Source organism: Garra rufa, chromosome 4 (genome assembly GCF_049309525.1).
Source record: "Garra rufa chromosome 4, GarRuf1.0, whole genome shotgun sequence".
NCBI lineage: Eukaryota > Metazoa > Chordata > Actinopteri > Cypriniformes > Cyprinidae > Garra > Garra rufa.
Window position 1 is genome coordinate 37,009,584 of NC_133364.1, and position 25,531 is coordinate 37,035,114.

Consider the following 25,531-nt stretch of genomic DNA (forward strand, 5'->3'; position numbering starts at 1 on the left):
TAAGGACCATTTAATATCAATTTCAGATAAATCTTACTTCCACTTTCAGGAAATGTCTGTCTTCAGACTTGCATGTAATTACACATCTCAGTTTATAGAAAACAGGAACATAAAGAAGAGAAACTCTCAAACTGAGAGTTCGGGGTTTTCAGAGAGTTCACAGAGAGTTCAGTAGAAGAAGATACACTATAACATAAAATAAAATGACATTAAACTAATTTTAAAATATGAACGTTTTCTAACAAACTGTTTTTGTCCTTTTCAGAAAATTTTCTTGCGCTTTTCAAAAAGTTCAGCCATTCATGTAGGTCCTCCCATTACTCTGATCTGCAGTTATTTTTTTTATCTGCGGCTCTGATGAGATTTCTAAGTCCATCCTGAGATGAGTCTTGTCTGATTCACTCTAATTCACACTCTGGGTGAATCTTAAGTTTGCAGGTCGGGAGCAACAAGCCGTGAAGGAACTCATTACAGTTTTCTCCAGAAGTTTGAGGTTATTGGCTACATTTACATTTTTATTGTATCATACTAAAGTCCAAAAGACAATGAACATGTCACGGGTGACAAAAACGCTCAGTGAGTGGAACCCTTTGGACGAGGTACGAGTTTCCAGAGGGAACGATTTGGGTGCGACACATCTCACTCTGACTCCCGGTGTGGCAGAAACATTGGCCGGCCTGATTAGCGCTAACACACGGCAGGTGGGTGTGCTTCATGAGACAGACATAAAAGGACCATTCAGAGAAGCTTCTGGGAGAGAAGTTGGTTGTGCCAGGGCAGTTCCAGACACGAGTTCGTTTGTGGAAATTTGCTGGGCGCGGAAGTCGCCCATTGACGTCTACTGGATGAATTTATCGATTGGATCTCGGCTGGGAAGAGAGAGAGAAAGTTAAGTGAATGGATTCCATCTTTCCAACATTTAGAAAGTTGAAGAGGATACAGCACATGTAGATCTTACTGGTGGGGAAGTTATGTGTTTCAGAGTGTGCTGAAGAGGAATCGAGAACTGAATATCCCCGACGTGAGTGGAACGGATGGATTGAGGCTCTGATCAGCCCTATTGTGTGAGTGGATTACAGTGCTTTTGTCTCATTGATATATATGGACACATTGCTGTGGATTTGAAGTGAACACGAGTGTGGTGTGTCTTCGCTGAGAAGTGGCCCAACCCCTGCTTGCACGTTTGTGGAAAGATATGATCAACCTCTTCACTGCCTGAGCCCTGTGAGTGTACAGCAATACTGATGAAATATAATTAACCTCTTCTCTGCCTGAGCCCTGTGAGTGCACAGCTACGCTGGAAGAAATATTATCAACCTCTTCACCGTTTGAGTCCTGGAAGTATGCAGCATTGCTGGTGAAGTAAGCTTTTAAACTACTGTCTTCCTATTGTGCACTGATGGAAGTATCCTGTACTGAGAGGAATCCTTGCCTTCCTACTTACTGCTTGAGTCTGGAGGTATGCAGCATTGCCGGTGAAGTAAGCTCGTCAACCACTGCCTCCCTATTGTGCACCAACGAAAGTATCCTGTACTGAAAAGGAACCTTACCTCCCTACTTACTGTCTGAGTCCTGGAGTATGCAGCATCGCTGGTGAAGTAAGCTGTTGGATTACTGTTCAATTACTGTGCACTGATGAAGGTATCTGTAATGGAAAGAAGACGTTGAAGTCCATTACGTCTGAGTTCATTGATAAATTGTGTTCAATAAAGACTGTTATTCCTTTGGAAATTTTCTCCTGTCTGTTTTGTCCATCTGTTGCAGGCCTGTGGTGTCGGCTCCTCGCGGTGGTGGTGTTCAAGACAGGGGCGGCTGGTCATTCGATTCAGTCCGCCCCCGGTGACAAACATCTGATTTGACATCTGATAGAAAACGTCCAATAGTGCAGATGAGCATGCCCCTGATAGCACACGTACATCTCAGAGATGTCTATTTGACGTCTGTATTAACATCTGCAAAACATAGTTTGCTCATCTGCAATACGTCTATTGGATGTTTCCTATCAGATGTCAAATAGATGTCTATTAGATGTCTTTAGGATGTTTATGATTTAGAATGAATGTAAAACTGACATCTTACAGACGTCTGCCAGATGTTTGCATACAGCAGATGCTTTCCAGATCAAGAGATCTTTAACAGACATCTTGCAGACATATGTGTGCTATAATGCAGATGTCAAATAGACGTCTCTGAGATGTACATGTGCTATCAGGGATGAGTGCTATCAGGGTAGCGACTTCCATAAAAGTCAGGGATGAGTGCAAAACTATTTTTGGGAGTCTAAAATGACCAAACAATACTAGAGGGTTAAGGATATGGGAAGGGGGGACTGGGGGGTGTGGGGGAGTTTGGACACAGCCGAGGTCAACCAAGGCAAACAGGAACTAAGACAAGAAAAGAGGAACAAATTCTATGCAGAAAAATGGTTCACAGGTTCACTTTAGTAGAATGTATTACAAAATCTCAACAACAATCTAAAACGAATAAAGAGTGTGCAAACAGGAGATTTTGAGTTACGTCACAAATGTCTACAAACTCTTCTGTAATTAACTAACATCACCATATTTTGGTTTCTGGCATATTATTAATGTGTGTGTTACAACATTCTACAGTGAATCCATATAAACTATGTCCAACTATTTAAAACAGGGGTTCCCAACCTTTTTTACTTTGGGGCCTCTCTCTGGTCAATTTTTCAAGGCCCCCCATGCCTGACTGTACTTCCGCAATAAAGAAAAAAAGTGTTTATATTTAAACATTTGTTATTAACCTAAACATTTGTTTTGCCTAAATATTCTTCTACTTCATGTTATAAAAAAACCATCAAAATTCAAACAAACTTTAAATTAAAGCTATACTTTATAACCTTAAAAGAAAGCCTCTGCTCAATCCTAACTTAAAAAATAAATCATACATATATACATATACAGATTTAAAGCTCCTGAATTCTTTACTTCATACATTGTTTAGAACTTCAGAGTACTTTTTCTTAAATAAGTGAACCTGGAAAACCAAAAAGGACAACAGGGAGATGCCAAAAGACCACTTACTAAAAAGGCCCCTTTAAACTTGATTCAATTGATGTTTGTATCCATTAAAAAAATAAACATACAAATTAGACATACAGCAAATATATTCTAAATCTGTTAAAGCCTCACTAAATCCTCCTTTATCGGTAAACATCCATTATAAAATACTCACAGGACATTAATTTGGACAACTAGGCAAATGTATTAATATTTCACGCAAAAATACGATAGGAATCAGAGCCCCGAGAATCAATAGTGGACTCATGCGTGCCTAATGTACGACTCTGACATAGATGAGTATTACATATCAGGCATGCGCAAGTTCATTATTGACGGCTGAAGGTCTGGAATCCATGGCAGCTTTCATTGGCCAAGGCTCGCCCATAAGGCCTTAACCGACATGTCAAACAACCAATCACAGTTTGTTTCGTTCAGCGTCACGTTTCGGGGTGTGGAAAGTCCCTACAACAACAGACTGGTGTGCAACAAGTCAGTCTTTGAAATAACCAGCATTGAAAGTTAACAAAGAAGAGAGAGAACAAGCAGAAAGTTAGTAATTTGTTGCGAATATGTAAAATAACAATGGCGTCTACATAAGCACCTCTTAGCTTTATTTCAAAAGGGACCATGTACAATTTTAACATAAATGTTTCCATTTCATGCATTGTACTGAATTTAGCCGATGGCTAATTTTCATTCGCAGTCCCCTGGCAGGTAAACATGGGCAAACAACATAAGACAACCACACACATACAATACATTAATACTTATACATCTTCTATCAGGGCCACAAAGATCAATAAAAATGACATTCCGTTAAAATGACCATGTCAGTGTTTACAGAGTTGAGTTGATTTTAAATAAGATTTCAGTTTAAGTTTAAAAATATCAATTGATGTGCACATCCTTGTGTCTTCTGGTAGAGTATTCCAATGAGTAATAGCTTTCACAGAGAAAGATGATAATCCAAAGGCAGAGTGACGAAAAGGAACAACACAATCACTAATAGATGATCTAGTAGATCTTACAAAGTGTGCAGAACGAAAATGCACAAAATCACTTAGTATGGAGGGGGCCAGACCATTTAGAATTTTATACACCATACACAAATTTAAAAAAAAAGTCTAAAGTTAACAAAACTCAAGAAGTTGTATTTCTCCAAAACCCTACAATGATGATGTTGGCTAGGCTTTTTATCTAAAATTTTTAAAGTCTGTTTGTAAAGAGATTTTAAAGGTTTAATAACAGTTTCACCTGCTTGACCCCAGCATGTCAGACAATATGAGAAATGAGAAAAGATTGTAGCATGCATGAACATCTTAGCTTCATCAGTGGGAAGACATTGTCTAATTTGTTTAAAATTTACCACATTGTATTTTATAGTCCTCACCATTTTCTTTACATGTTTTTTTTAAACTAAGATTTGGGTCCAGTGTTAAACCAAGGTAATTAAACTCAATAACAATTTCAATCTTTTCACCTTTTATAAAAAATATCTGCATTGGAACAAATGTTAGTTTTAGAGAAAAACACCCCTTTTGTTTTACCAGTGTTCAGGGTGAGACGCGATTGCTCTGACCATTGTGTAATCCTTTAGCATTATTTAACTTCTCAGCTACTAACTCTACATTTCTTGCATGTGTAAAAATAACAGTATCATCAGCATACATTTGCAATTGTATCCCTTCACACTGCTGCGGGTGATCATTAATGTACAAACTAAATAATAAAGGGCTTGGTATTGATCCTTGAGGTACGCCAATTGTACAGTTTTAAGTTTTTAGAATGAACCCCTTTAAGTTTTACACATTGCTGTCTATTTGCTAAATATGAGGAAATCCATGCTAAAGCCAGAGATGAAAATTGAAATTTAGATAGTTTAGAAAGAAGAACATTATGATTAACCGTGTCGAAAGCTTTACAAAAATCTATAAATATAGCACCAACTGTTCCACCTTTATCAAGCCTAGATCTTATTTGCTCTGTTAAATGTAAAGTTGTTGTTTCAGTTGAATGATTTACTCTAAAACAAAAATTGCATACAATGTAAACCAACCTTAGCTGTGTTAAGATAAGATGTCAGTTGTTCAAGAACTACCTTCTCAGCAACCTTGGAAACTACCGGCAATAAGCTGATAGGTCTAAATACTAACCTCAGAGTAATCCCCACATTTAAAAATGGGAGAAACTGGCTCGCTTCCATGCAGTAGGATAAACACCTTGTTTAAATTATAAATTAATCAGATGATAAATAACAGGAGCTAAAGTATCTTTATGAGTTTTAAGGAATTTAGTATCAAATTGATGAACAACCCTACAGTACATTTAGTATTTCGAAGTGAACTGATAACTTTGTTAACCTGCATTTCACTAGTCACGGCTAGGTTAAAACTTTGTCCATCAACCTCAGATGGCAAAATATATCTTTGGCTTTTGGCAAATTTATCCCCTAATTTGTTAACAGAATTAATAAAATAATTAATAAAGTAGTAGCTATAGTATAATCATCTAAAATAAAATGTCCTTGAACTTTAGGCCCAGTTTACACGAAGGGAAGACGCAGATATTTCCCTGCGGTTTGGCCTCTCATTTACACGAAAACCCCGTTTTTATCACAGAAAATGATTATTTCTAAAAACTCCGGCCAAAGTGGATACATTTGAAAACGCTGTTTTCACTTTGTAGTGTGGACTGTGAAAACGGAGGCTTTTGAAAACGATGACGCATATTTATAGTCATGTGACGCATATTGTACCAACAGATAAGATATATACCAGTAATTGTGCCTGTGCTATTCACTGTCACACTGCTGCTAAAGAGATTTACCTTGTACACTCTCCAAATTCCAGTCCTAAAATGATGACGGAAAATTTACTCACAGTTGCTGTCCTACAAAACATGTCGACAACTGCTTTTCAGATAAAATGTGAATGAGCGCGATATAGACACATCAGTGGATGATGAGATATTTCCATAAATGATCCCGGCAGAAGAATTGGGTGGCTTTACGCATGCGCAGTAAGGCGAATTTGTTGTTTTCCTACGTTTCAGTGTGGATGAGAAACTTTTTGGAAACGCTAGTGTGGACAGAGAGCGTTTTAAAATGAAAAATCCGTTTTCAAATGTATCCGGATTAATGTAAATGTAGCCTTAATCTTAAAATAGAGAAATTGGAGAAATTGTCTCCTTCTGTAAAAGGCTGTTAACATTTTTCAAGATCAACTGGCCACTTCCTCTTGCCTCATTCAATTGGTGAAGATGATAATTTGATTTAGCTATTCAGCTCTCGAACCACCCTATTCCGGAGTCCTTTATAACAGAGCCTAACTAAACTAGCTATTTCCTCATTAAACTCTGCTAGATTTGCTTTAGGCATACAACTGAAGACTTTAGTAGAAGTTGCAGCGTTATTCCTAAATCTATTTTTGGTCAACTTCCTAGCAAGCAAGGTTAAATTATGATCAGATAACTCTTGATTATCCTTTCAGGTTTATTTGTAAATATTAAATCTAACTGAGTCTTGTCTGCAATAGTTTTAAATTTTTTCTCTGAAATTTGTCTTTCCAATTCAAATTAAAATCACCCAAAAGAAATAACCTTTTTTTATGATTATATTCCTTTAAGATTTCTGTAAGTTGTTTATAAAATACATCATTTGCAGAGGGGGGTCTGTACACACATATGATAATAAATGACATTTGGGTCGACATTTATTTTCAACCCTACAAGCTCCAAATCATTGACAGAGTTAAACACAAGACGCTCACACTTCATACTATTTCTCACATATATTAACACTCCCCCTCCCCTTCCCGAGGATCTGTCACATCTAAAACACTGATATCCAAGCATCATAAACACACTTGGAGAAGATAATTGATGCAACCACGTTTCAGATATGCAAAGGAAGTCCAAATTTGAATTCGACAGTAAATGAGACAACTGTTCATTCTTTGAAGCAATGCTCCTGATGTTCAAGTGTCCACCAAAAAGTCCTCTAGGTTTCACATTCGGGTCCCACAGAACCTTCGCGGGATCTACAGTCTGAAAAATTCTACATAAAGTCTGCTTGGACACACTTCGCTGTTTGACGGGCCAAATAATGCCACTGGCACTCACCTCATCATGAGACGCTGCCAAAATCTTCCACAGGTGAGGATCAACGCCAGAGTCCGGCTGTGTTCTTGGGTTAGTCGGACCCGGATTTAGTTGAACATCCCCAGAGAGCAACAATAAAATGAGCAAAACCCCATAGTCCTTCGTGATGGTGCAACAAAACCCTGCTGTCTAGCGGTGCATTTACACGCCACGACGTGTCCGTAGTCCAAAACACATGAATAAATTGCGGAGTATCCAAACAGGTTGTGATGAAAACTACCAGCACCAGTAGGTAACTGGAGAAAACCTGGATGTAAGCAGTATTTCGCCTGAGCAACATAGCTACTGGGGTTCTTAGAGCACACCTGATCCACGTGTAGAGATCTAACCACAGCACGTACCAGCAGAGCAGCCATAGAAAATAGTAATAAAAATGTTTTTCGTGATTGCAACATTTAACTCTGCAAATAAAATATAAAGTGGCCTCTGATAAGAGTGTATAAAGAAAAAGAAAACGGCCAGCCAGATGTAAAAAAAAGTGGAGTCGCAGCACCTGCCAAGATACGACACCACGCCACTGCCGCTATCTTTGAATCGAAGTCAAAGTCGAATCGAAGAATTTATTCCGTCACATATGGTAAAAACTACCTTTTGATGGATCTGAGCAGATTCCACACAAAAATTCAAAGGGCCCTCTTTTTTGCAACCGGTACAGTCAAAACTAAAGCGTTAACTTTTTCCCAAAAATCAAGTTGGATGCCACCACCACAACTCTTACCTAATGAAACTTGGGATTTTTTTTTGACAAAAATGTCACAGATTTCCAAACTTTATTGGCTCATCCCTCCACCCTTACCTCCAATCTAACACCACAGGAAATTGAAGCTCTAGAAGACCTTTCTCATAGAAAGGACATCGTGATTAAACCAGCAGATAAGGGTAGTGCTATAGTGGTCATGGACAAACCCCAATAAGTGCAAGAATGTTTCCATCAATTACAAAATACAGATTTTTACACCAAATTGGCAGCACCCATTTTTACAGACTCAATACCCCGCATCCAGCAAACAGTACAAAAATTATTGGAAGGCGGATACCTTCATAAAAAGCAGGTGGATTATCTGACAGGAGAACAAATCCCAAAATCTAGACGCTTTTATATTTGACCTAAAATTCATTAACCACGAGATACATGGCCCACCCCAAATATGCCTCCAGGCCACCCCATAGTCTCGGACTGTGGGAGCGAGAGCTACAGGATCGCAGAATTTATAGATTTCTATTTAAATCCCCTATCGACCAAACACAAGAGTTATATCAAAGATACATACGACTTTGTAGAAAAGGTCAAAAAAGAATAAATTCCACCCCAGTCTTTCCTATTCTCCCTGGACATGGACAGTTTGTACACGAATATAGAAACTCCATTGGGATTACAACCTGTAAGGGACATTTTCAACAAACATCCTGAGCCCTCCCGACCAAATGAAGCACTACTCAACTTATTGGAACTCAGCCTTACTCGTAATGACTTTAAATTCCATGGAGAATATTATCTCCAAACCAAAGATACGGCCATAGGGAAGAAGTTAGCCCCCGCATATGCAAATATTTATATGGCCCAATGGGAAGAAACAGCATTTTCCAAGTGTTCGAGACTACCACATTACTAATACAGACATTTGGATGATATATGGGGGATATGGGATCACAGACAACAAGAATTTGAAGAATTCCTACAGATCCTAAATAACCATCACAAATCAATCAAAATCAAATAAGTCACCAATGACAAAACCATTGACTTCCTGGATACTACAGTTTTCAAAGGACCAAATTTTCCTGTCACACACCACATAGACCTAAAAGTTTTTCAAAGAAACGGACACACATGCAATACTGCACTATAGGAGGCACCACCCTCACCACACTTTCAGAGAAATAGTGTGATCTCAGTTACTAAGATTCTCAAGAATTTGTACTCAAGAATCAGACTTTCAGGAAGCCAAACAAATTCTTTTTCTATTCAAGAACAAGATTACGACCAATATACAGATAACATTGTAAAACCGGAACAGATACTACCACAAGACCTACACCAAGCAATAAAATACTAGTCCCCACTACTTTCACTTACACACCAACGTAAGTGGCTCTAACCAAACAAATCAAAAACAACTTTCTACAAACCTTGGCTTCCACTCATACTGGACAAAACATAACTCTTCTATCCGCTTACAAACGGAACAAAAATCTGAAAGACTGTTTAGTCAGGAGTCGACTACCAACGAACAAAGACAAAATAAAGTTCAAAACAACACCCCGTATAATTAAACCAATAGGACAACAAGTACAGTAGCATATTCATTGCCAAATATCTCCCTGAACACAATGAACTGCGTTTATGTTATTACATGCAAAAAATGTAAAAAACAATATGTAGGACAAACAAAGAACGCCATAAGAACAAGACTACACCACCACAGATACTGCATTCGCTCCTGTACAGTGGATCCAAGGAACAGGACTTTAATAGACCATTTTCATAGACATGGACTTGAAAATGTGCTCATTCAGGGTCTTGAACACAATGTAAAATGGACTGAAAAGCAAAGAGGTCGTGCAGAATGGTTGTGGATAAAAAGACTGAACTCCAAAGTCCCTAATGGCCTAAACGAACGGGCAGGAGGAAAATAATGTAATCATATTACATTTTGTATATAGTTTTCTCCTTAAGTGCTGTTGCACCTATTTAAAAAAAAAGTGCTGGGAAAGGTGTATATGAGGACGAAGGAAAACAAAGGGTAACTACCCAACTGATTTCCAGATCTGAACACCTCCCTGACGAATTTATTGATTGATTTATGAATTCTATGATATGTCTACATAGACTACCAATCTTAAACCACAGGGAATCCTTAACCCTAAATCTGACATAACCTCTGCACAACGACTTTCATAGTACAGAACTTAGTATTAAATATTTCAGACTGGTCGTCAAATTTTCAAACTAATTACAAATATAGGTTTCAATCATAGTAAGGACTTATACAAAACATTATAACCATTGATAAAAAAATAATTACAGTAATACTAATCTTGATACAACAGATTATCTAGTACCTTGATAACTTGTTTAATCTTTATCTTGTTAACGGTTTCTACAACTACTCATAATTCTTACTATACCTCACCTAACACTACTTATACTACTCCAAGCCTTAACCCTAAGCCTAAACCTAAATTTAAATCCTAAACCTAAATCTTTCTTACTAATGATTTTTTACAACTAATCCTAAACCTAAATCTTTCTTACTAAAGTTTTTTTTACAAATACTCCTAACCCTAACTATGCCTAACCCTAGCACTATCCTAACCCTAGCACTATCCTAACCCTAAGGGGATAAAATATTAAAATAAATAAAACAAAAAATAACTTTACATTGACAGCAGAGTCCGTAGACTCCACCCCATGATCTCGATGGTCAAACATAGCCAAGGCTGTCCTTTACAGTTCAAACCTCGGTTTTCGATGTTTGTTTTTCGTCGTCGAAATTGCGAGTTGACATAAGTTTTTGATTCGATAAATCAACTTGTGTCATTGACTTTTACCGTCATTTCGTCATCGATTTTTGTTGTAGATTTGACATCAATGCATCAATATAAAGACCAATGAGGACCAACAGAACCCAATGTTAAGAGATCGCTTTCTCATCAAGGGTGAGACAAACACAAAACATATAGGGGATTATGGGTAAGAAGCAAAGGATTTAGAGTAAAAACCTTAAAAACAACCATCATTAGAAATACGAGTCCCAAATAGGAAATCAACTATTACTTCAAGGACGTAATTACGGTTTACGCAGCCAACGGAATTCCTCGGTAAAGATTATGTCAGTTTGGTCTTTGCATTTACCACAGAGGGGAGGGCTGGTAGAAGCTTGGCACGCCTCTTCGGGGGCGTGCCCGCCAGTCCAAACCTCGACCTAGACTCTTAAAGATCCGTTCATTTACATTGGTGAACGGGAAAGCTAGGATGGCCCGTAAAGTGTTTCTGTGATTCCTTCAGAGGGTTTCTGAGTCAATCGGGGGGGTGGGGGGGGATGTGTTCATGCCTTCCCATTTTCCAGTGCTTCAGGATGTAGATCGGAGTGCCCTGGGGTTTCCCTGGTCCCGGTCCCGAGGGCACCGATCTATGGAGGGGTGGCGATGCGTTCATGCCTAGTCTTGGCCTGGGACGACCGGATGTGGGCTGTGGTTCCCCGTATTGCGTATTCCTGACTCCTCCGGGGAGCGCCAGGTCATGGGGGAGGTGGCGATGCGTTCGTGCCTGCTCCTTGTCTGGGGCTCTCAGGATGCGAGCCAGGGTATCCCGGGCTAAATCAGCAAGGGCAGATGGGTAAGCGACGACTAGCTCGTGGCGGACCTGTTTCCCTGGGTTCTTGGACCCAGCTGGTTTGGGCAAGGGTACTTAGGTGTTCTGCGGGAATCCAAGTGAGTCTGGGTTCCGGTGGGCACTCAGGGACCTGATCTCTGGCTAACCGGAGAAGGCCCCCACAAAATCGGCAGGGGTGAGGGGAGAAGGATGACCTGGTCGCCGCAGATCCCTGAACCTTTGTTCAATAGGAACTCCGCTGATTTGTGTAAGGAACCGTGGGTACTTGGGGGTTCGGACCCCTTTGGCCCTAACGGAACCCTACTCGTATCCAGAGTACGCCCCGAGATGAGACCATTATACGCAGACTCTTTCCGGGTAACCTGGGCAACATCACGGTGATAACTAACAAAATGGTGAGCTTAGTGCAAGATTAGTGGTTTGGACTTAACACACACAGCAGGGAAGAGTGGGGACAGTTGCAACACTTTTTACATTTCCTTTAGTTTCTCAGGGACTGTTTGTATTAGAAAGTCAACATTTTAATACAATAAAGCCACATGTGTCAGCTACTCACCCATATTGCTGCAACATGTGTACATATTATAATATACGTAAAATTTACACTTAAATAGTCAAAGTGAAATGTTGCAACTGTCCTCACATTAGGGGAAAGTTGCAACATTCAAAAAAATGTAATGAAATCATTATTAAATATCATTTTGCAATTTCTTTATTATATTTGTGCATAATCACGGTCTTTAATAATGTAAATTCGCTGTAAAAAAAAAGAATAGTAAATGGAAAACATTCTTAAGTAACAAGTAGATTTTTGACCTATTCACTTAAAAAAGGAGAGATACATAACTGTTAAAGGGGTTCATTAGTATTATCATTATAAAATTACAATTACCTAATGTTATGGCAAGCTTTTTAAATCAATATTGTGGTAAGGGACAGCATATTGGGACGGTTGCAACTTGCAACAGTGTGTCCCTACAGTACATTACAATACATTAGGTATGCCTATTAGAAGCTAAGAACGCTTTTTTTTTTTTTTTCCCCTTCCTTCTATCCCCTCTGTCTTCTCCTTTCCTGCCTCTGGGCCCCAGTTGACTGTGTCATCTGTGACCCTGTTCTATGTGGCTCGGATTGGCTGCAGGTGGGTGTGTTGGGTGGCCGGGGTCCTTTTACCTTTAGCTTACCCTGGATTTTTTTTTTTTTTTGCCACTTATTAGCACTACATGTCTGGCTTTTTAATGCATCACACATTAGTTGACATACATATACAACATGAAGAGAGAGGAAAGGGAGGAAAAAGGGAGAAGAAGAAAAAACAAACAAAAAAAAACATTTTTACATACATATAGGGTAAGTGTGACGTGGGCGTGGTGGCCTGCATGTCACACTTTTCTTTTAATGGATTACACATTAGTTGACATACATACATCTATCACAAATAAAAAGGGGAAAGAAAAAAGAGGAAAAAAATAAAGAAATAAAATAGTAATAAAAAATAAATAAATAAATACAAAAAGTACAATCAAATAGGGTAAGCAGGACATGTGTGTGGTGGCACGGGGATGGGACTTAGGGCTCTGTGCCTCCGCAGCACCTTTCCTAGATGGCCATCCGGGTGACATGAGCAGGGGATTACCTGGGCAGCTTTACAATAACTCAATTTTTGTTTTTCTTTTCTTTTCTTTTCTCTCCTGTGTTGTTTTCATTAATACTAAGAAAATACTAATAAAGAACAATTTTTTTTAAATAAATATTTTATTTCTATATCTTATATATTATTAAATACTATTATTATAATTGCCCTCTTCTTGATCCTCAAACCTCCCCTCATTCTTGAATAAAGGAGCCCACTTAAAATGTTATTATTGCTGCTATTATTATTATTATTATTATTATTATTATTATCAACAAATCATGTTTACTGTCATGTATATTTTGTTGACCTTTGATGTATCACCTGTAAATAGTATTTGTTGGCAAAAAAAAAAAAGAAGCTAAGAACGCACTGATTCAAATGTTATGTTTTTACAATGCGTCACACAAACAACTTAGACACTATGACCAAATATCTCACCTTTAAAACAATACTTTTTTTTTTAGCAAGAAAATGATTTCGTAGTAGGAAGTATGAGCGGCCAATAAAGCATGTGCAGTATGAATATCATCACTGTATCTTATTCCTGCTTGAAGAAATAAGCAATGTTGCAACCATCCCCACTCTCCCATACTCATGTTATTTTTCATCCCCAATGGGAAGGAGGGTTGGACGTACCAAATGTGATATGGATTCATACCAGCATGCGGATTTCCCATCTTCTGAATATGCTGATTAACAATGACAAAGATGTAAGGGAATTGGCTCGATCTTCGCTGTTTTTGGATGTAAGGAGACGCAAGGTGCCACTGGCCAGGGATTCACAGCCCCACTTCCTTGGATTCAAAAGAAAACCCAACTGGAAACTTGACGGTCACTCTGCTGGTTTTGGTGTCTGGTCAGATTGGCCGGACCTGAATGTTCTCTGTGTTTGAACTGGAGTATCATTGAGTATTATTGAAGTGGGTGCGGTCTCACTCTGAGATCATGAGAGTTTCAGAGGATATTATCACTGACCCCAGGACTTATGTCAAGGTTATAGTTACCCGTTGACAGCTGAAACTGCCCAGCGAGAGCTCGCTGGGCAGTTTCAGCTGTCAACGGGTAACTATAACCTTGACATGGATTTACATCAATATTATCAAAAACAGCATTGGACTAGACTGAAAAGTTAGGGAAAACTTGCATGTCTTTCTTCTGCTGATCATTCTGTTTCACATTTATTTCTTAAGAATACTGCACACAGTGAGGACCTTATTATTTTTACAGTAAAAGCCAGATTGCAAGTTCTTCCTACTAGACACAACCTTTCTATCTGGTTTCCTGCAAATCTGGGGCCAGATTCACAAAACATTCTTAACCCTCCTGTTACCCTAAAATCCGCTAACGCCTTTTATCCACTGGGGTCAATTTGACCCCAAATTTAAAACCTCTAGAATATGATATTTTTTTGCTAAAAGGTTAGTGTCAGGTAATTGATGTCTTTGTTGACTACTTAACAACACTCTGAAACACACCCCCCACTTTCAATGTCAAACACCTGTGACAAAATCTCACTGACAGAAAACCTTTGCGTAAAGGCCATTTTCAATTGAGAGAGCAATTCAACTGACAGTGGTTCTCGCAATACTACAGGTATGGTTGTGTTAGTTTTTTATTTTATTTTTATTATACTTAACATATAAAATTATAGTGAATATTATAAAATCATAGCATGTTATAGTGACCTCAATATCACCCAAAACAAATGTGTGTAAATTTTTTTATATTTCTTATGTTTTATACAGCTAAAATAACCTGGGGTCAAATTGACCCCAAAGAACACCGATGTGACAAAATGTGTACAGGGCATTGAAAAAATAATATCATGTTAATTTTATGTTTACCAAGTTTTCCCCATTAAATTAGGAAAAGTCATTCAATCTGAAGCAAAAAAAAAAAAAAAAGTCAATTATATATGTACATACATTGACCCCAAGGATAACAGGAGGGTTAAGAAGAAATTTCTTCTTAACTGCCATTTTTTAAAATAAGAAAAAAGTTAAGAATGTTTTGTATTGCCAAAAATTTTTCTTAAGAATATTCTTAGCTTTTTACTTAAGATTGTTCTTAAGACAAAAATCAAGAAAATATTAATTCTTGAAAAGAATCTTCTTAAAAACCATCGTCAATAACTTCTTAAAGTTAGGATAGCCCCAGACTTGTCTTAAATCCCAAATAGTAAGAATTATTTCATTAATTTATTGGGTTATTTCAAATTAACTGCTATATTTAAGCATTGCAACACTACTAGCTACATATAATACATATTAGGACTATAGAGATGAGCACAAGTTCTATGAAGTGACAGCAATCATCGGTCATGATTAGCCTATGACCCTAATTTTTATTGACGTCAAACCTCAGTAGTAAAAATGAGTCAGATAGGGAGATTTAATTAATTAATTTATTTTTTGTTTAGCCTATAAATATGGCATAACCTTTGGCCACATTTGAATGCGCAGGGCGCGTTTGCTGTAGTAGAGCGTGCACACAGCGGAAGCGTTCAATCGGATATTTTCATATTTGGCAGCTTAGGACACACACAGGCTGGTAGTAAGAGGGCTTTAACAACTTGGGATGCCCAAAAAGAGGGCTAAATGGCTAGCAAAGTATTGTGCCTTGTCTGCTATTATTATTATGGACAGTCGCCATATACAGTATGGCGGACACGTTGTTTATATCCATATGCGTAATATTGTGAAGATCTAATGTATGCCACTGCTCCATTATTTTTGTACATGTATTTAACTGCATCTGCATCTGCATCTTATTTATGTCCCTGTAAAGTAAATAGTTCAAATATGTGTTAAGTTAGAAACTGAGCAGAGGGTTTTCTTTTAAATTTAAAATCGGTATTTACATATACCAATTTAAAGCTGCTGAATTCTTAATTCAGAATGAATCTTTATGTCTGAATTCAGACATTCTTTAGACATATTATAACTTCAGAGTACTTTTTCTTAAGTAGGGAGATGCCTAAAGACCACTCACTAAACTTGTCCATTTGAACTGCCCTGACAGCCCTGTCTGTCCTGTCTCTGTTCAATGTTTCTTTGTTTGTTTTATGTCTAAGCACATGTCTGTGTCTTTGTTTGTCCTGGCCATGTGCTCCCTTTACCCTACCCCCTTGTTTTCAGTTTCCATGCCCCCTTATTTAGTCCTTGAGTGTAGTAACCTGTCCTTCTCGTTTGGTCCTTGTTTGTCTTAGTGTTTTCACCTGATCCTCGAGTCCTCTCCTCCCTTTTTATTGTGCTCATTTCCCTCTTGTCTTGGCTGGTTTGTTTTTTGTGTGCGCCTTTGAGTACATGTTTCTAGCTAATGTCTTTAGTCTTGTTGGAGCTTGTTATTCTGTGTTTTTTCCCCGGTTTAGTTTAGTTTTTTCCCCCTCTCTTGCTAGATTCTAGTTTTCACTTTTGTTTCTAGTCTCGCTCCTGTCTTTATTGTTTATTTATTTAGATTTTTTTTTTTCAGCAAGATAGCTGTCCTATTTCTTTTTGCTAGTAGTTCAAGTCTTTTGTTTATAGCTTACCTATTCTTTCTCTTTTGGTTTTATTAAGTTTAATTTAGTTTTTTTTCCTAGTATTTTACCTTTTGTTTGCACTTTTCAGTCTTTTCCCCCCGTCTTATTTTATTTATTTTTTTGCAAGTTTTTGCTTTTTTATCCATTTTTTGTTGTTGTTGTTGTTGTTGTTGTTGTTGTTGTTGTTGTCGTCTTGTCTTTGTGTTTGTTGAGTTGAGTTGGTTCCTGCCCTGTCTCCTGACCAAAATAAGTGAGCCAATGCAACCTCATTGGATTTGCATTTGACACACAGAGGGATAAATATTCTGTAATTTGGTATGAGAGAAATGCAGTCTATGGATAACTTTAAACTGAATTAGCTGAAAATTAGAGTTAAGGGAACAAGACCTAATGTCTTCCAGTGCCTTAGTCCAGTTATCCTCTGAAAAATCTAAGCCCAAATCCTTTTCCCAAGACATGTTTATGTATTGTGTAGAAGGAGTTCTATAGTCATTTAAGTATTCAACATATTGAGAGACAAGACCCTTCGAATCAAGTTCAGAGGTCATACATAAATAAAGATATTCAGGGGGCTTTCAAAATTAGAGATATTACTTTTAGCGTAATTCCGTTCTTGTAAATATTTGAAAAAGTGAGAGGGAGGTAGATTGTCATTGTCTATATATAAATCTTCTATAGACTGAACTCCTTTTTCTTTCCTGACTGTGAGGGGGGAATGCATGATTGCAAACTTTTTGCAGGTCTGAGGGAGTTTAAAGATCTTTCTGAGCTGATACCAAATCCAAAGAGAATTTAAAACAATAGGGTTACATTTCTTAAATGTTCTGATAGGTTTGTTTTCTGGGAGGATTCCTGCATATCCCGCTCAATAGCCAGCCAAGCAGGAAGGTTAACGTTTGATTTCCCAAGACATGCAACCCACCAATACATTAATGCCCTTACAGTACATTGGCTGCCCAATAGTAATGCTGAAAACAGGGAAGACCAGGTCCTCAGACCTCTCTTGTTTTACAAATGTGCGCTTTAGATATACAATGGACTCTATATCCCCAGATAAATGGCATGATTACAGCAACAAGTGTTTTAAAGAATAACTGGGTTAAAAAGACAGGAACATTTTGAAACAAATAAAGAAATCTAGGTAGGGTAACCATTTTGGGTTAGAAAGTTTGTGGCTATCTCACTTAAAGGAGTACTTAACTTTTAGAACAAAAATTTAGAGATAATGTACTCAGCATCTTGCCAAGATGTTCATGTCTTTCTATCTTCAGTCATAAGGAAATTATGTTTTTTGAGGATTTCAGGATTTCTCTCCATATAGTGGACTTCTATGGTCGAGTTTGAACTTCCAAAATGCAGTTTCAATGCAATTTCAAATGGCTCTAAACGATCACAGCCGAGGAAAGAATGGTCTTGTCTAGCAAAAAAAAAAAAAAGACAATTTATAAACTTTTTAACCTCAAATGCTCATCTTTTCTAGCTCGCTGCCCAGATAGCACAGGTATGTCTGCAAGATGTCTGTTAAAGATCTCTTGATCTGGAAAGCATCTGCTGTGTACAAATGTCTGGCAGACATCTGTAAGAAAAAAAACAAGTCAAATTTAAGTGCGTTTGTGCTTGAAATAAGCAAAATAATCTTCCAATGGGGTAAGAAAAATAAAAAATGTTTTGCCTGTTCTAAGTACAAATTCACTTAATTTTAACTTTTTTTTTTAATCCTTCTTGATTTAAGAATTTGTAGATATTTTGGTTAAAAACAAGACAAAAAGATCTAAGCAAGAAAAGCATTTTTTCCAGTGTACACCTATTTAAGTAAGTCACCCAAAAGTCTATAGCAAATGCAAAACACTTTGCACTTAAGAGCGTCCAGGAAAGGGAACAACACGAATAACAAAAGCTTCCCTTAGCCGACAACTTAGTATTCTAATGTTAATAAGTGCAATCAAAACTACAATTTAAAAAGAAACCAACAGCAAGAGAAAAATGTTTCTAGCAGCAGCTAAATGTACAAACGCCTACTGAACGTCATTATTAAGCAAACACTTATGCGTTGCTGCCTTCGTTGTGTAATCGCTTCTCCGCAACAATTCAAATGAGAATGAAGAATAATAGTATTGCCGTTACAATATTGTGAGCTTTGAAATTAGAAACATCAGGACAGAGAAGCAACTTTAGTCATATGAGGTTGTTTCTTTCAAACTTAAATGGCTAAACTAAGCTAACAGATTTATATAATGCAGTTTGGAGAATTATTGTAATATATTAGCCTATATTTTAAATTATAGAGGTTTCAGGTTTTCCTGTAGAACCCCAGAAATAATCTTCCAGAATAAATAAATAAAATAAAATGTAATAATATTAATATTACCTTTTATTTTAAATGATCTCTGTCAGTTTGTGAGCAGCGTCCATATTAACTGGTTACCGAAAGACCATTTTTGAGGCACGTCAAATGCTAAACTCAGCAATGTAAAGATTAAAAATCACGGACGTCTTATATATATTTCTGCAAATATCGGTGTGTTTCACTTATTGGTAGTATTTCTGATAATTGTTCAAGCATCACATCTGTGTTTATTTCACATTTCACATTATTAAATCAAGAAGGATTTTCTAGATGAGTAAAAATTATTGTCTTGTTTTCAGGAAAAAAAAAAGTCTAAATTAAGTACATTTTTGCTTGAAACAAGCAAAATAATCTTGTTTTCTGTTTGAAATAAGATTTTTTTTCTTACCCCATTGGCAGATTTTTTGGCTTGTTCTAACCAAAAACTCCAAAAATTTTGAGTTGTTTTTTCTGAAAACAAGATTTTTTTTTTTCCACTTGTTTAGAAAATCCTTCTTGATTTAAGAATTTTTTGATATTTTGGCTGGAACATATTTTCTTACCCCATTGGCAGATTTTAAGTTTGTTTCAAATAAAAACTCACTTAATATTGACTTTTTTCTTCTGAAAACAAGACAATTTTTCTTGTCTAGAAAATCCTTATTGATTTAAGAATTTTTGGATATTTTGGCTAAAAACAAGACAACAAAATATATATAAGAATTTATTGATTTATTTATGCATCTAATTTTTACCCTTTGTTTTGACCCACATATTGTATTCATTCAGGATTTCGAATGAATTATATCCACATTAAATGGCACTTTTATTTAAGGAAGCATATTTTTTAAATTGCAAGTGTAGTTGGAAAAGTTTATCAGAATACCAATTCATCTGGAATACCACTACATCTATACCGACCTGATAAAGTGCATATATTCAGGTATTAACATGACAGTTTCGATAGGTAGACCACACCCACATAATGATGTCACAAGAGCGAATGATATATAAACTTGAGTAGGAATACAGCTGAGGATGCAGAGATTGATTGTACATCCTTCCACACAGACAAAATGGCAATCTACAAGGTGACTGTATATACTGTTAGACAGATGAATATGGAGAAAATGGACATTTTCCTGACACTGATGGACTCACAGAAGCAGAGCAGTAAAAAAACCCTGGTGGATCGATCCTGGTTTTCTTGTTTTAAAACGGTAAGAACTTTAAAAAATATAAATGTGTGTGTGTGTGTGTGTGTTTGTGTGTGTGTATATATATATATATATATATATATATATATATATATATATATTCAAGAGAAAATTTAAGTAAGAAAATAATTTTTGCTGCAAAAAATGTGTCTTGTTTCCAACCAAAATATCAAAAACTTCTTAAATCAAGAAGGATTTTTTAGACAAGTAAAAAATATTTTCTTATGTTAAATGTGTTTTTGCTTGAAACAAGATTGTTTTGCTTAATTAATTTACACTTAATTTTGACTTGTTTTTACTGAAAACCATGAAAATAATTTTTACTTGTCTAGAAAATGATTCTTGATTTAAAAATGTGTAGATTCTTTGGCTGGAAACAAGTAAAAAAAATATATATATTTTACAGTGTTATATATACAGTATATAGACACTTGCTGCCACCTATTTGCAGTTACTTTCAGATTTAAAATATATCTTAGCTTTGCATTTTTCCCACCATTTCATATTTTCACAAAAAAAAAAAAAAAAAGATTATAAACACCAACGAGTTTTGCATGTAAATGCATACAGTGCCCTCCACTAATATTGGCACCCTTGGTAAATATGAGCAAAGATGGATGTGAAAATAAATCTGCATAATTTATCCTTTTGAGCTTTCATTCAAAAATTTCGCAAAATTCGAACCTGTCATTGAAGTTAATCAATCGAACCTATGTTTTCTCTATTTCACCTTGGCCACTATTATTGGCACCCAATTATTGTAACATCCTTTTCCCAAGATAACAGCTCTGAGTTTTCTAATGAGTTTGGAGAACACCTGACAAGAGATCAGAGACCTTTCCTTCTTTCCAAACAGAATCTCTCTAGATTCTCCAGAATCTCTTTATTTTTAGCTTCATGTTGGTGCTGCTTCTCTTCAGTTTCTATACAGGGTTCAGGTCAGGGATATGGCCATGGTAGAAGCTTTATTCTGTGCTCAGTGACAATTTTGTGTTGATTTTGATGGAGTTTTGGATCATCGTCCTTCTGGAAGATGCAACCACGGCCCATTATAAGATTTTTTTATCTGCTGGTATTTGATAGAATCCATGAAGTCATGTATCTAAACAAGATGTCCAGGACCTTCGGCAGAGAAATATGTCCACAACATTAAAGACCCAGAAGTATTTTTAACCGTGGGCATGGGGTACTTTATTATCCCTGTCTGCACCAGAACCATCTGGAGGGTTAGCTGCCAAAAAGCTCATTTTTAGTTTCATCTGACCATAGAAGCCAGTCCTGTTTGAAGTTCCAATCATGTCTGACAAGTGAATATGCTGGAGTTTGTTCTTGAGTGAGCCAGGAGAATTTTATCTTGAAACCCTCTGGAACAACATGTGGTGATGTAGGGGCGGTTTGATCATTTTATTTTAGGCTTTCTAACCCCAAGACTCAACAATTCTCTGCAATTCTCCAACTGTGATCCTTGGAGAGTCTTTGGCCACTCAAACTCTCCTCCTCACCGTACATTAAGATGATATAGACACATATCCTCTTCTAGGCAGATTTGTAACATCTTTAGTTGATTGGAACTTCTTAATTATTGCCCTGATGGTGGGAATGAAGATTTTCAATGCTTTAGCTCTTTTCTTACAGCCACTTTCTATTTTGTGAAGCTCAACAAACTTGTTCTGCATATCAGAACTACATTCTTTGGTTTTAGTTCTTGTGATGGATGATTAAGGGAATTTGGCTTTTGTGTTCCTCATATTTATAATCCTGTGTCATGCCTGGACAATTTTATACTCCTAGCCAACCTGGTGTGCTAAAATAATTGTAATATTAATGGGAATATCCTTCAGAGATATTTTACTTAGACAAATTGCTAGGGGTGCCAATAATTGTGGCCAACGTGAACTAAAGACAAACATTTATTTCCTAGTGAGATTTCCCCCTCAGTTTCCATCATTTTACTTAAAGGAAAGGTTAGAATTTTGTGAATTTTTCGAATGAAAGATCAAAAGGATAAATTATGCAGATTTATTTTCACATCCACCTTTGCTCTTATTTAACAAGGGTGCCAATATTAGTGGAGGGCACTGTATAGATCCCACTTCAGCTGCTACAGTTTCTTCTGCACTGGAAAAATTGGTTTTACCATTTTAATTGAAATTAATTCTCTTTAAAAATTTAAATAACTTTTAGTATGCAGTAAACGTAATTTCCTACCAACAAAATTGTGGCCATGGAAAATGCCAAGTGGATAGTAAATCTGGAAAACCACTAGCCATAGTTAATGTCATGCTCAGCACCAGCCAATGTTGGAATGTAGGTTTGAATTGAGCACCTTCTGTTTGCATGTAATAAATGTAAATGCAACTTTAGGAAGGTGGTGGCAAAGGGTTTGAACACTGCAAAAAATGCTTTTCTTACTTATAATTTTTTGTCTTGTTTCCAGCCAAAATATGTACAAATTCTTAAATCAAGAAGGATTTTCTAGACAAGTTTAAAAAAAAAAATCAGTCAAAATTAAGTGCGTTTTTGTTTAAAAGCAGCAAAATAATCTGCCAATGGGGTAAGTAATAATTTTAAAATAACATTTATTTATTTATTTTTATTTTTTGCTTATACCATTGGCAGATAAATTTGACTTGTTTTTTTTCTGACAATAAGACAATTTTACTTGTCTAGAAAATCCTTCTTGATTTAAGAATTTTTTGATATTTTGGCTGGAAACAAGACAACAAATCTAAGTACGAAAACTCTTTTTTGAAGTGTTCCCAATAAATAGATTTGTTAAGTTTTTATTATTCTAACCAGTGAGACTGGTCTTGTTAGATTCTTTGGGACATGGGTTTTGAGCTTTCTTGAAAAACCTGCTTTTTTGAATTCCCCCACCCCACCCCACACTTAACATGTCTAATAAATGTTATCTTTAAGGAGTTCTCCCTTTACATCGATGTGGAGACGAACATGGGCAAAATTGTCTGGGTGAAACTTGAAAAGGAGAACTTCATTGGCAATCATCCATGGTTTTGTAAGCGTATCAAAGTGCAAACACCTTCTGGAGACTGCGTAGATTTCCCCTGTTACTGCTGGTTAGTGGACGAAAATGAAGTGATGATCCCAGAAGGCACTGGTACGTGCAGACCTTTCCAATGAAGCATGTTTAAAATTCAGTTGTTATTGAATCATGTCTTAAATGCCTTCCTACTATTTATTTCTTTATGTGTTCATTTAGCTCGACTTCCTCATGCTGACAACGGATATTTTCATGAGCAAAGAAAACATGAACTGGAATTTAGACAGAAAAAATTCAGGTTTGATACAAGATTTTTTGGTTCCTTCTCAGATACAGCTCAAAATGCTTGACATATAAATATTGGTCTTGTGAACAAATGTTTTGTATGTAGCTTTTCACTAACCACGCATGAACGTTGCTTTCTCAAAAACCCAATCATTTTGCTCACATATTATTGTAGCCCAGTTTGTTCTGAATACAGTTTATACAGATATTAACCATTTATATGTTTATAAGCTACTGAAAAAAGCACCAAAACACCCTCAGACCCCAGAGGGAGAAGCATCTGTTCCTTACCATTTAAGACCAGAAAATATTCAACTGTACCATTTGAATTTGGAGTCCGTGGAAGAATAATTGCAGGAGATGGGGGGAAAAAACACACTTACTCTCTCACCCCTGCTGAAAAAAACTAACTAAAACCAGCCTAGGCTGGTTGGCTGGTCTTAGCTGGTTTTAGCTGGTGGTTTCCCAGACTGGAAAATTGGCCAAAACCCCTCTAAAACCAGCTTGCTGACCAACTAAAACCAGCCTAGGCCCAGCATGCCCCAAACTCAGACCCTTAGTTGAGATGGAAAGGGAAGTGTTGGGTTTAGACGAGGAGGATTTCCATTCAACTCAATGGAAACACAGTATTTGAACTGAACATTGACCTGGATCTTTGCTTCTTGGGCACTCGGTTCTGGAAAAACACTTCACCTTTAAATGTAATCCTTGGTCTAACTGTACAAAAGTAAAGGTTGTTGTTTTTCTTGTTGAAGATGGAGCGAGTGGAGCCCAGGCTTCCCTAGGAGCATAGACGCCAAAGTGGATGAACTTCCTAAAGAAGTTCAGTTTGATGCAGAAAAACAATCCGAGTGGAATTGGAATTTAACGAAAGTGTAAGTTTGATTTGTTATGAACTTCAACACAATGAAATATCATCCACTGTTAACTGTTCGTATTTCTAATTATACTGTATGAATTCTGTTTCAGGTCTCTGGAACTCAAACTTGGCACATTAAAGGGTTCATTCGATTCCTGGGAAAACATTGCAGACATTGAAAACATCTTTGGCTTTTTAATAAGGGAGAACACAGTACAAGGTTTGGATGATTACATCCTCAAGAATGTTTGTTCCTTTTCAAAAGGAGCTACAAGAATGCCTCTTGGAAGTGTTTTCATGAACACACCCCTGCTGAAAAAAACAGCATATGCTGGTTAGGTATGTTTTGGTGCTGGGATGCTGGTTTTAGCTGGTTTATGCTGGTCCTTTGCTGGTTTATGCTGGTCCTTTGCTGGTTTATGCTGGTCCTTAGCTGGTTAATGCTGGTCCTTTGCTGGTTAATGCTGGTCCTTTGCTGGTTTATGCTGGTCCTTTGCTGGTTTATGCTGGTCATGTTGCTGGTCAAGGACCAGTATAAACCAGCAAAGGACCAGCATAAAACCAGCCTGCTGACCAGCTAAAACCAGCATCCCAGCACCAAAACATACCTAACCAGCATATGCTGGATTTTTCAGAAGGGACTGCACTAATATGCAATATGATACAATGCTGTTTGCAAACACTACTCTTCAACTCTTCAGCAGGCTGGTTTTAGAGGGGTTTTGGCCACTTTTCCCAACCTGGCCAGGCTGGGAGACCAGCCTCTTCCAGCTTAAACAAGCTAAGACCAGCCAACCAGCCTAGGCTGGTTTTAGCTGTTTTTTTTTTTTGTTTTTTTTTTCAGCTGTTTTTTGACTCAATTTCTCCTTTGAAATCTGGACAGAGACTGTGATGCAAGACTGGAATAAGGATCCCATGTTTGGCTATCAGTTTTTGAACGGCTGCAATCCTGTCATGATCAGAAAGTGCATGAAACTGCCAGACAAATTCCCAGTCAAATCTGAGATGGTCCAGAGCAGTCTGAAGAGAGGACGCACACTACAACAGGAAATACAGGTCAGAAACATTACGATATAAAAATCACTTGCTTGTATTGTGACTTCATTCATGTATTTCAGTTTATATAAAAGACTCAAATCAGGGTTCTTTTGTATGCGTGTTTAC

General features: G+C 37.1%; 1 protein-coding gene across 1 annotated transcript in view; it reads left to right on the forward strand.

Annotated features, from left to right (window-relative positions):
- The first annotated feature begins 551 nt into the window (after nt 1-551).
- Nucleotides 552-25,531, forward strand: part of LOC141332916 (polyunsaturated fatty acid 5-lipoxygenase-like) — a 29,358-nt gene continuing 4,378 nt past the window's right edge. Inside the window, exons 1-7 of the mRNA XM_073837877.1 lie at nt 552-701; nt 1,765-1,839; nt 23,142-23,340; nt 23,443-23,521; nt 24,264-24,383; nt 24,478-24,587; nt 25,251-25,423. Coding sequence (XP_073693978.1) covers nt 552-701; nt 1,765-1,839; nt 23,142-23,340; nt 23,443-23,521; nt 24,264-24,383; nt 24,478-24,587; nt 25,251-25,423 — 906 coding nt within the window. The remainder of the gene's footprint in view (nt 702-1,764; nt 1,840-23,141; nt 23,341-23,442; nt 23,522-24,263; nt 24,384-24,477; nt 24,588-25,250; nt 25,424-25,531) is intronic.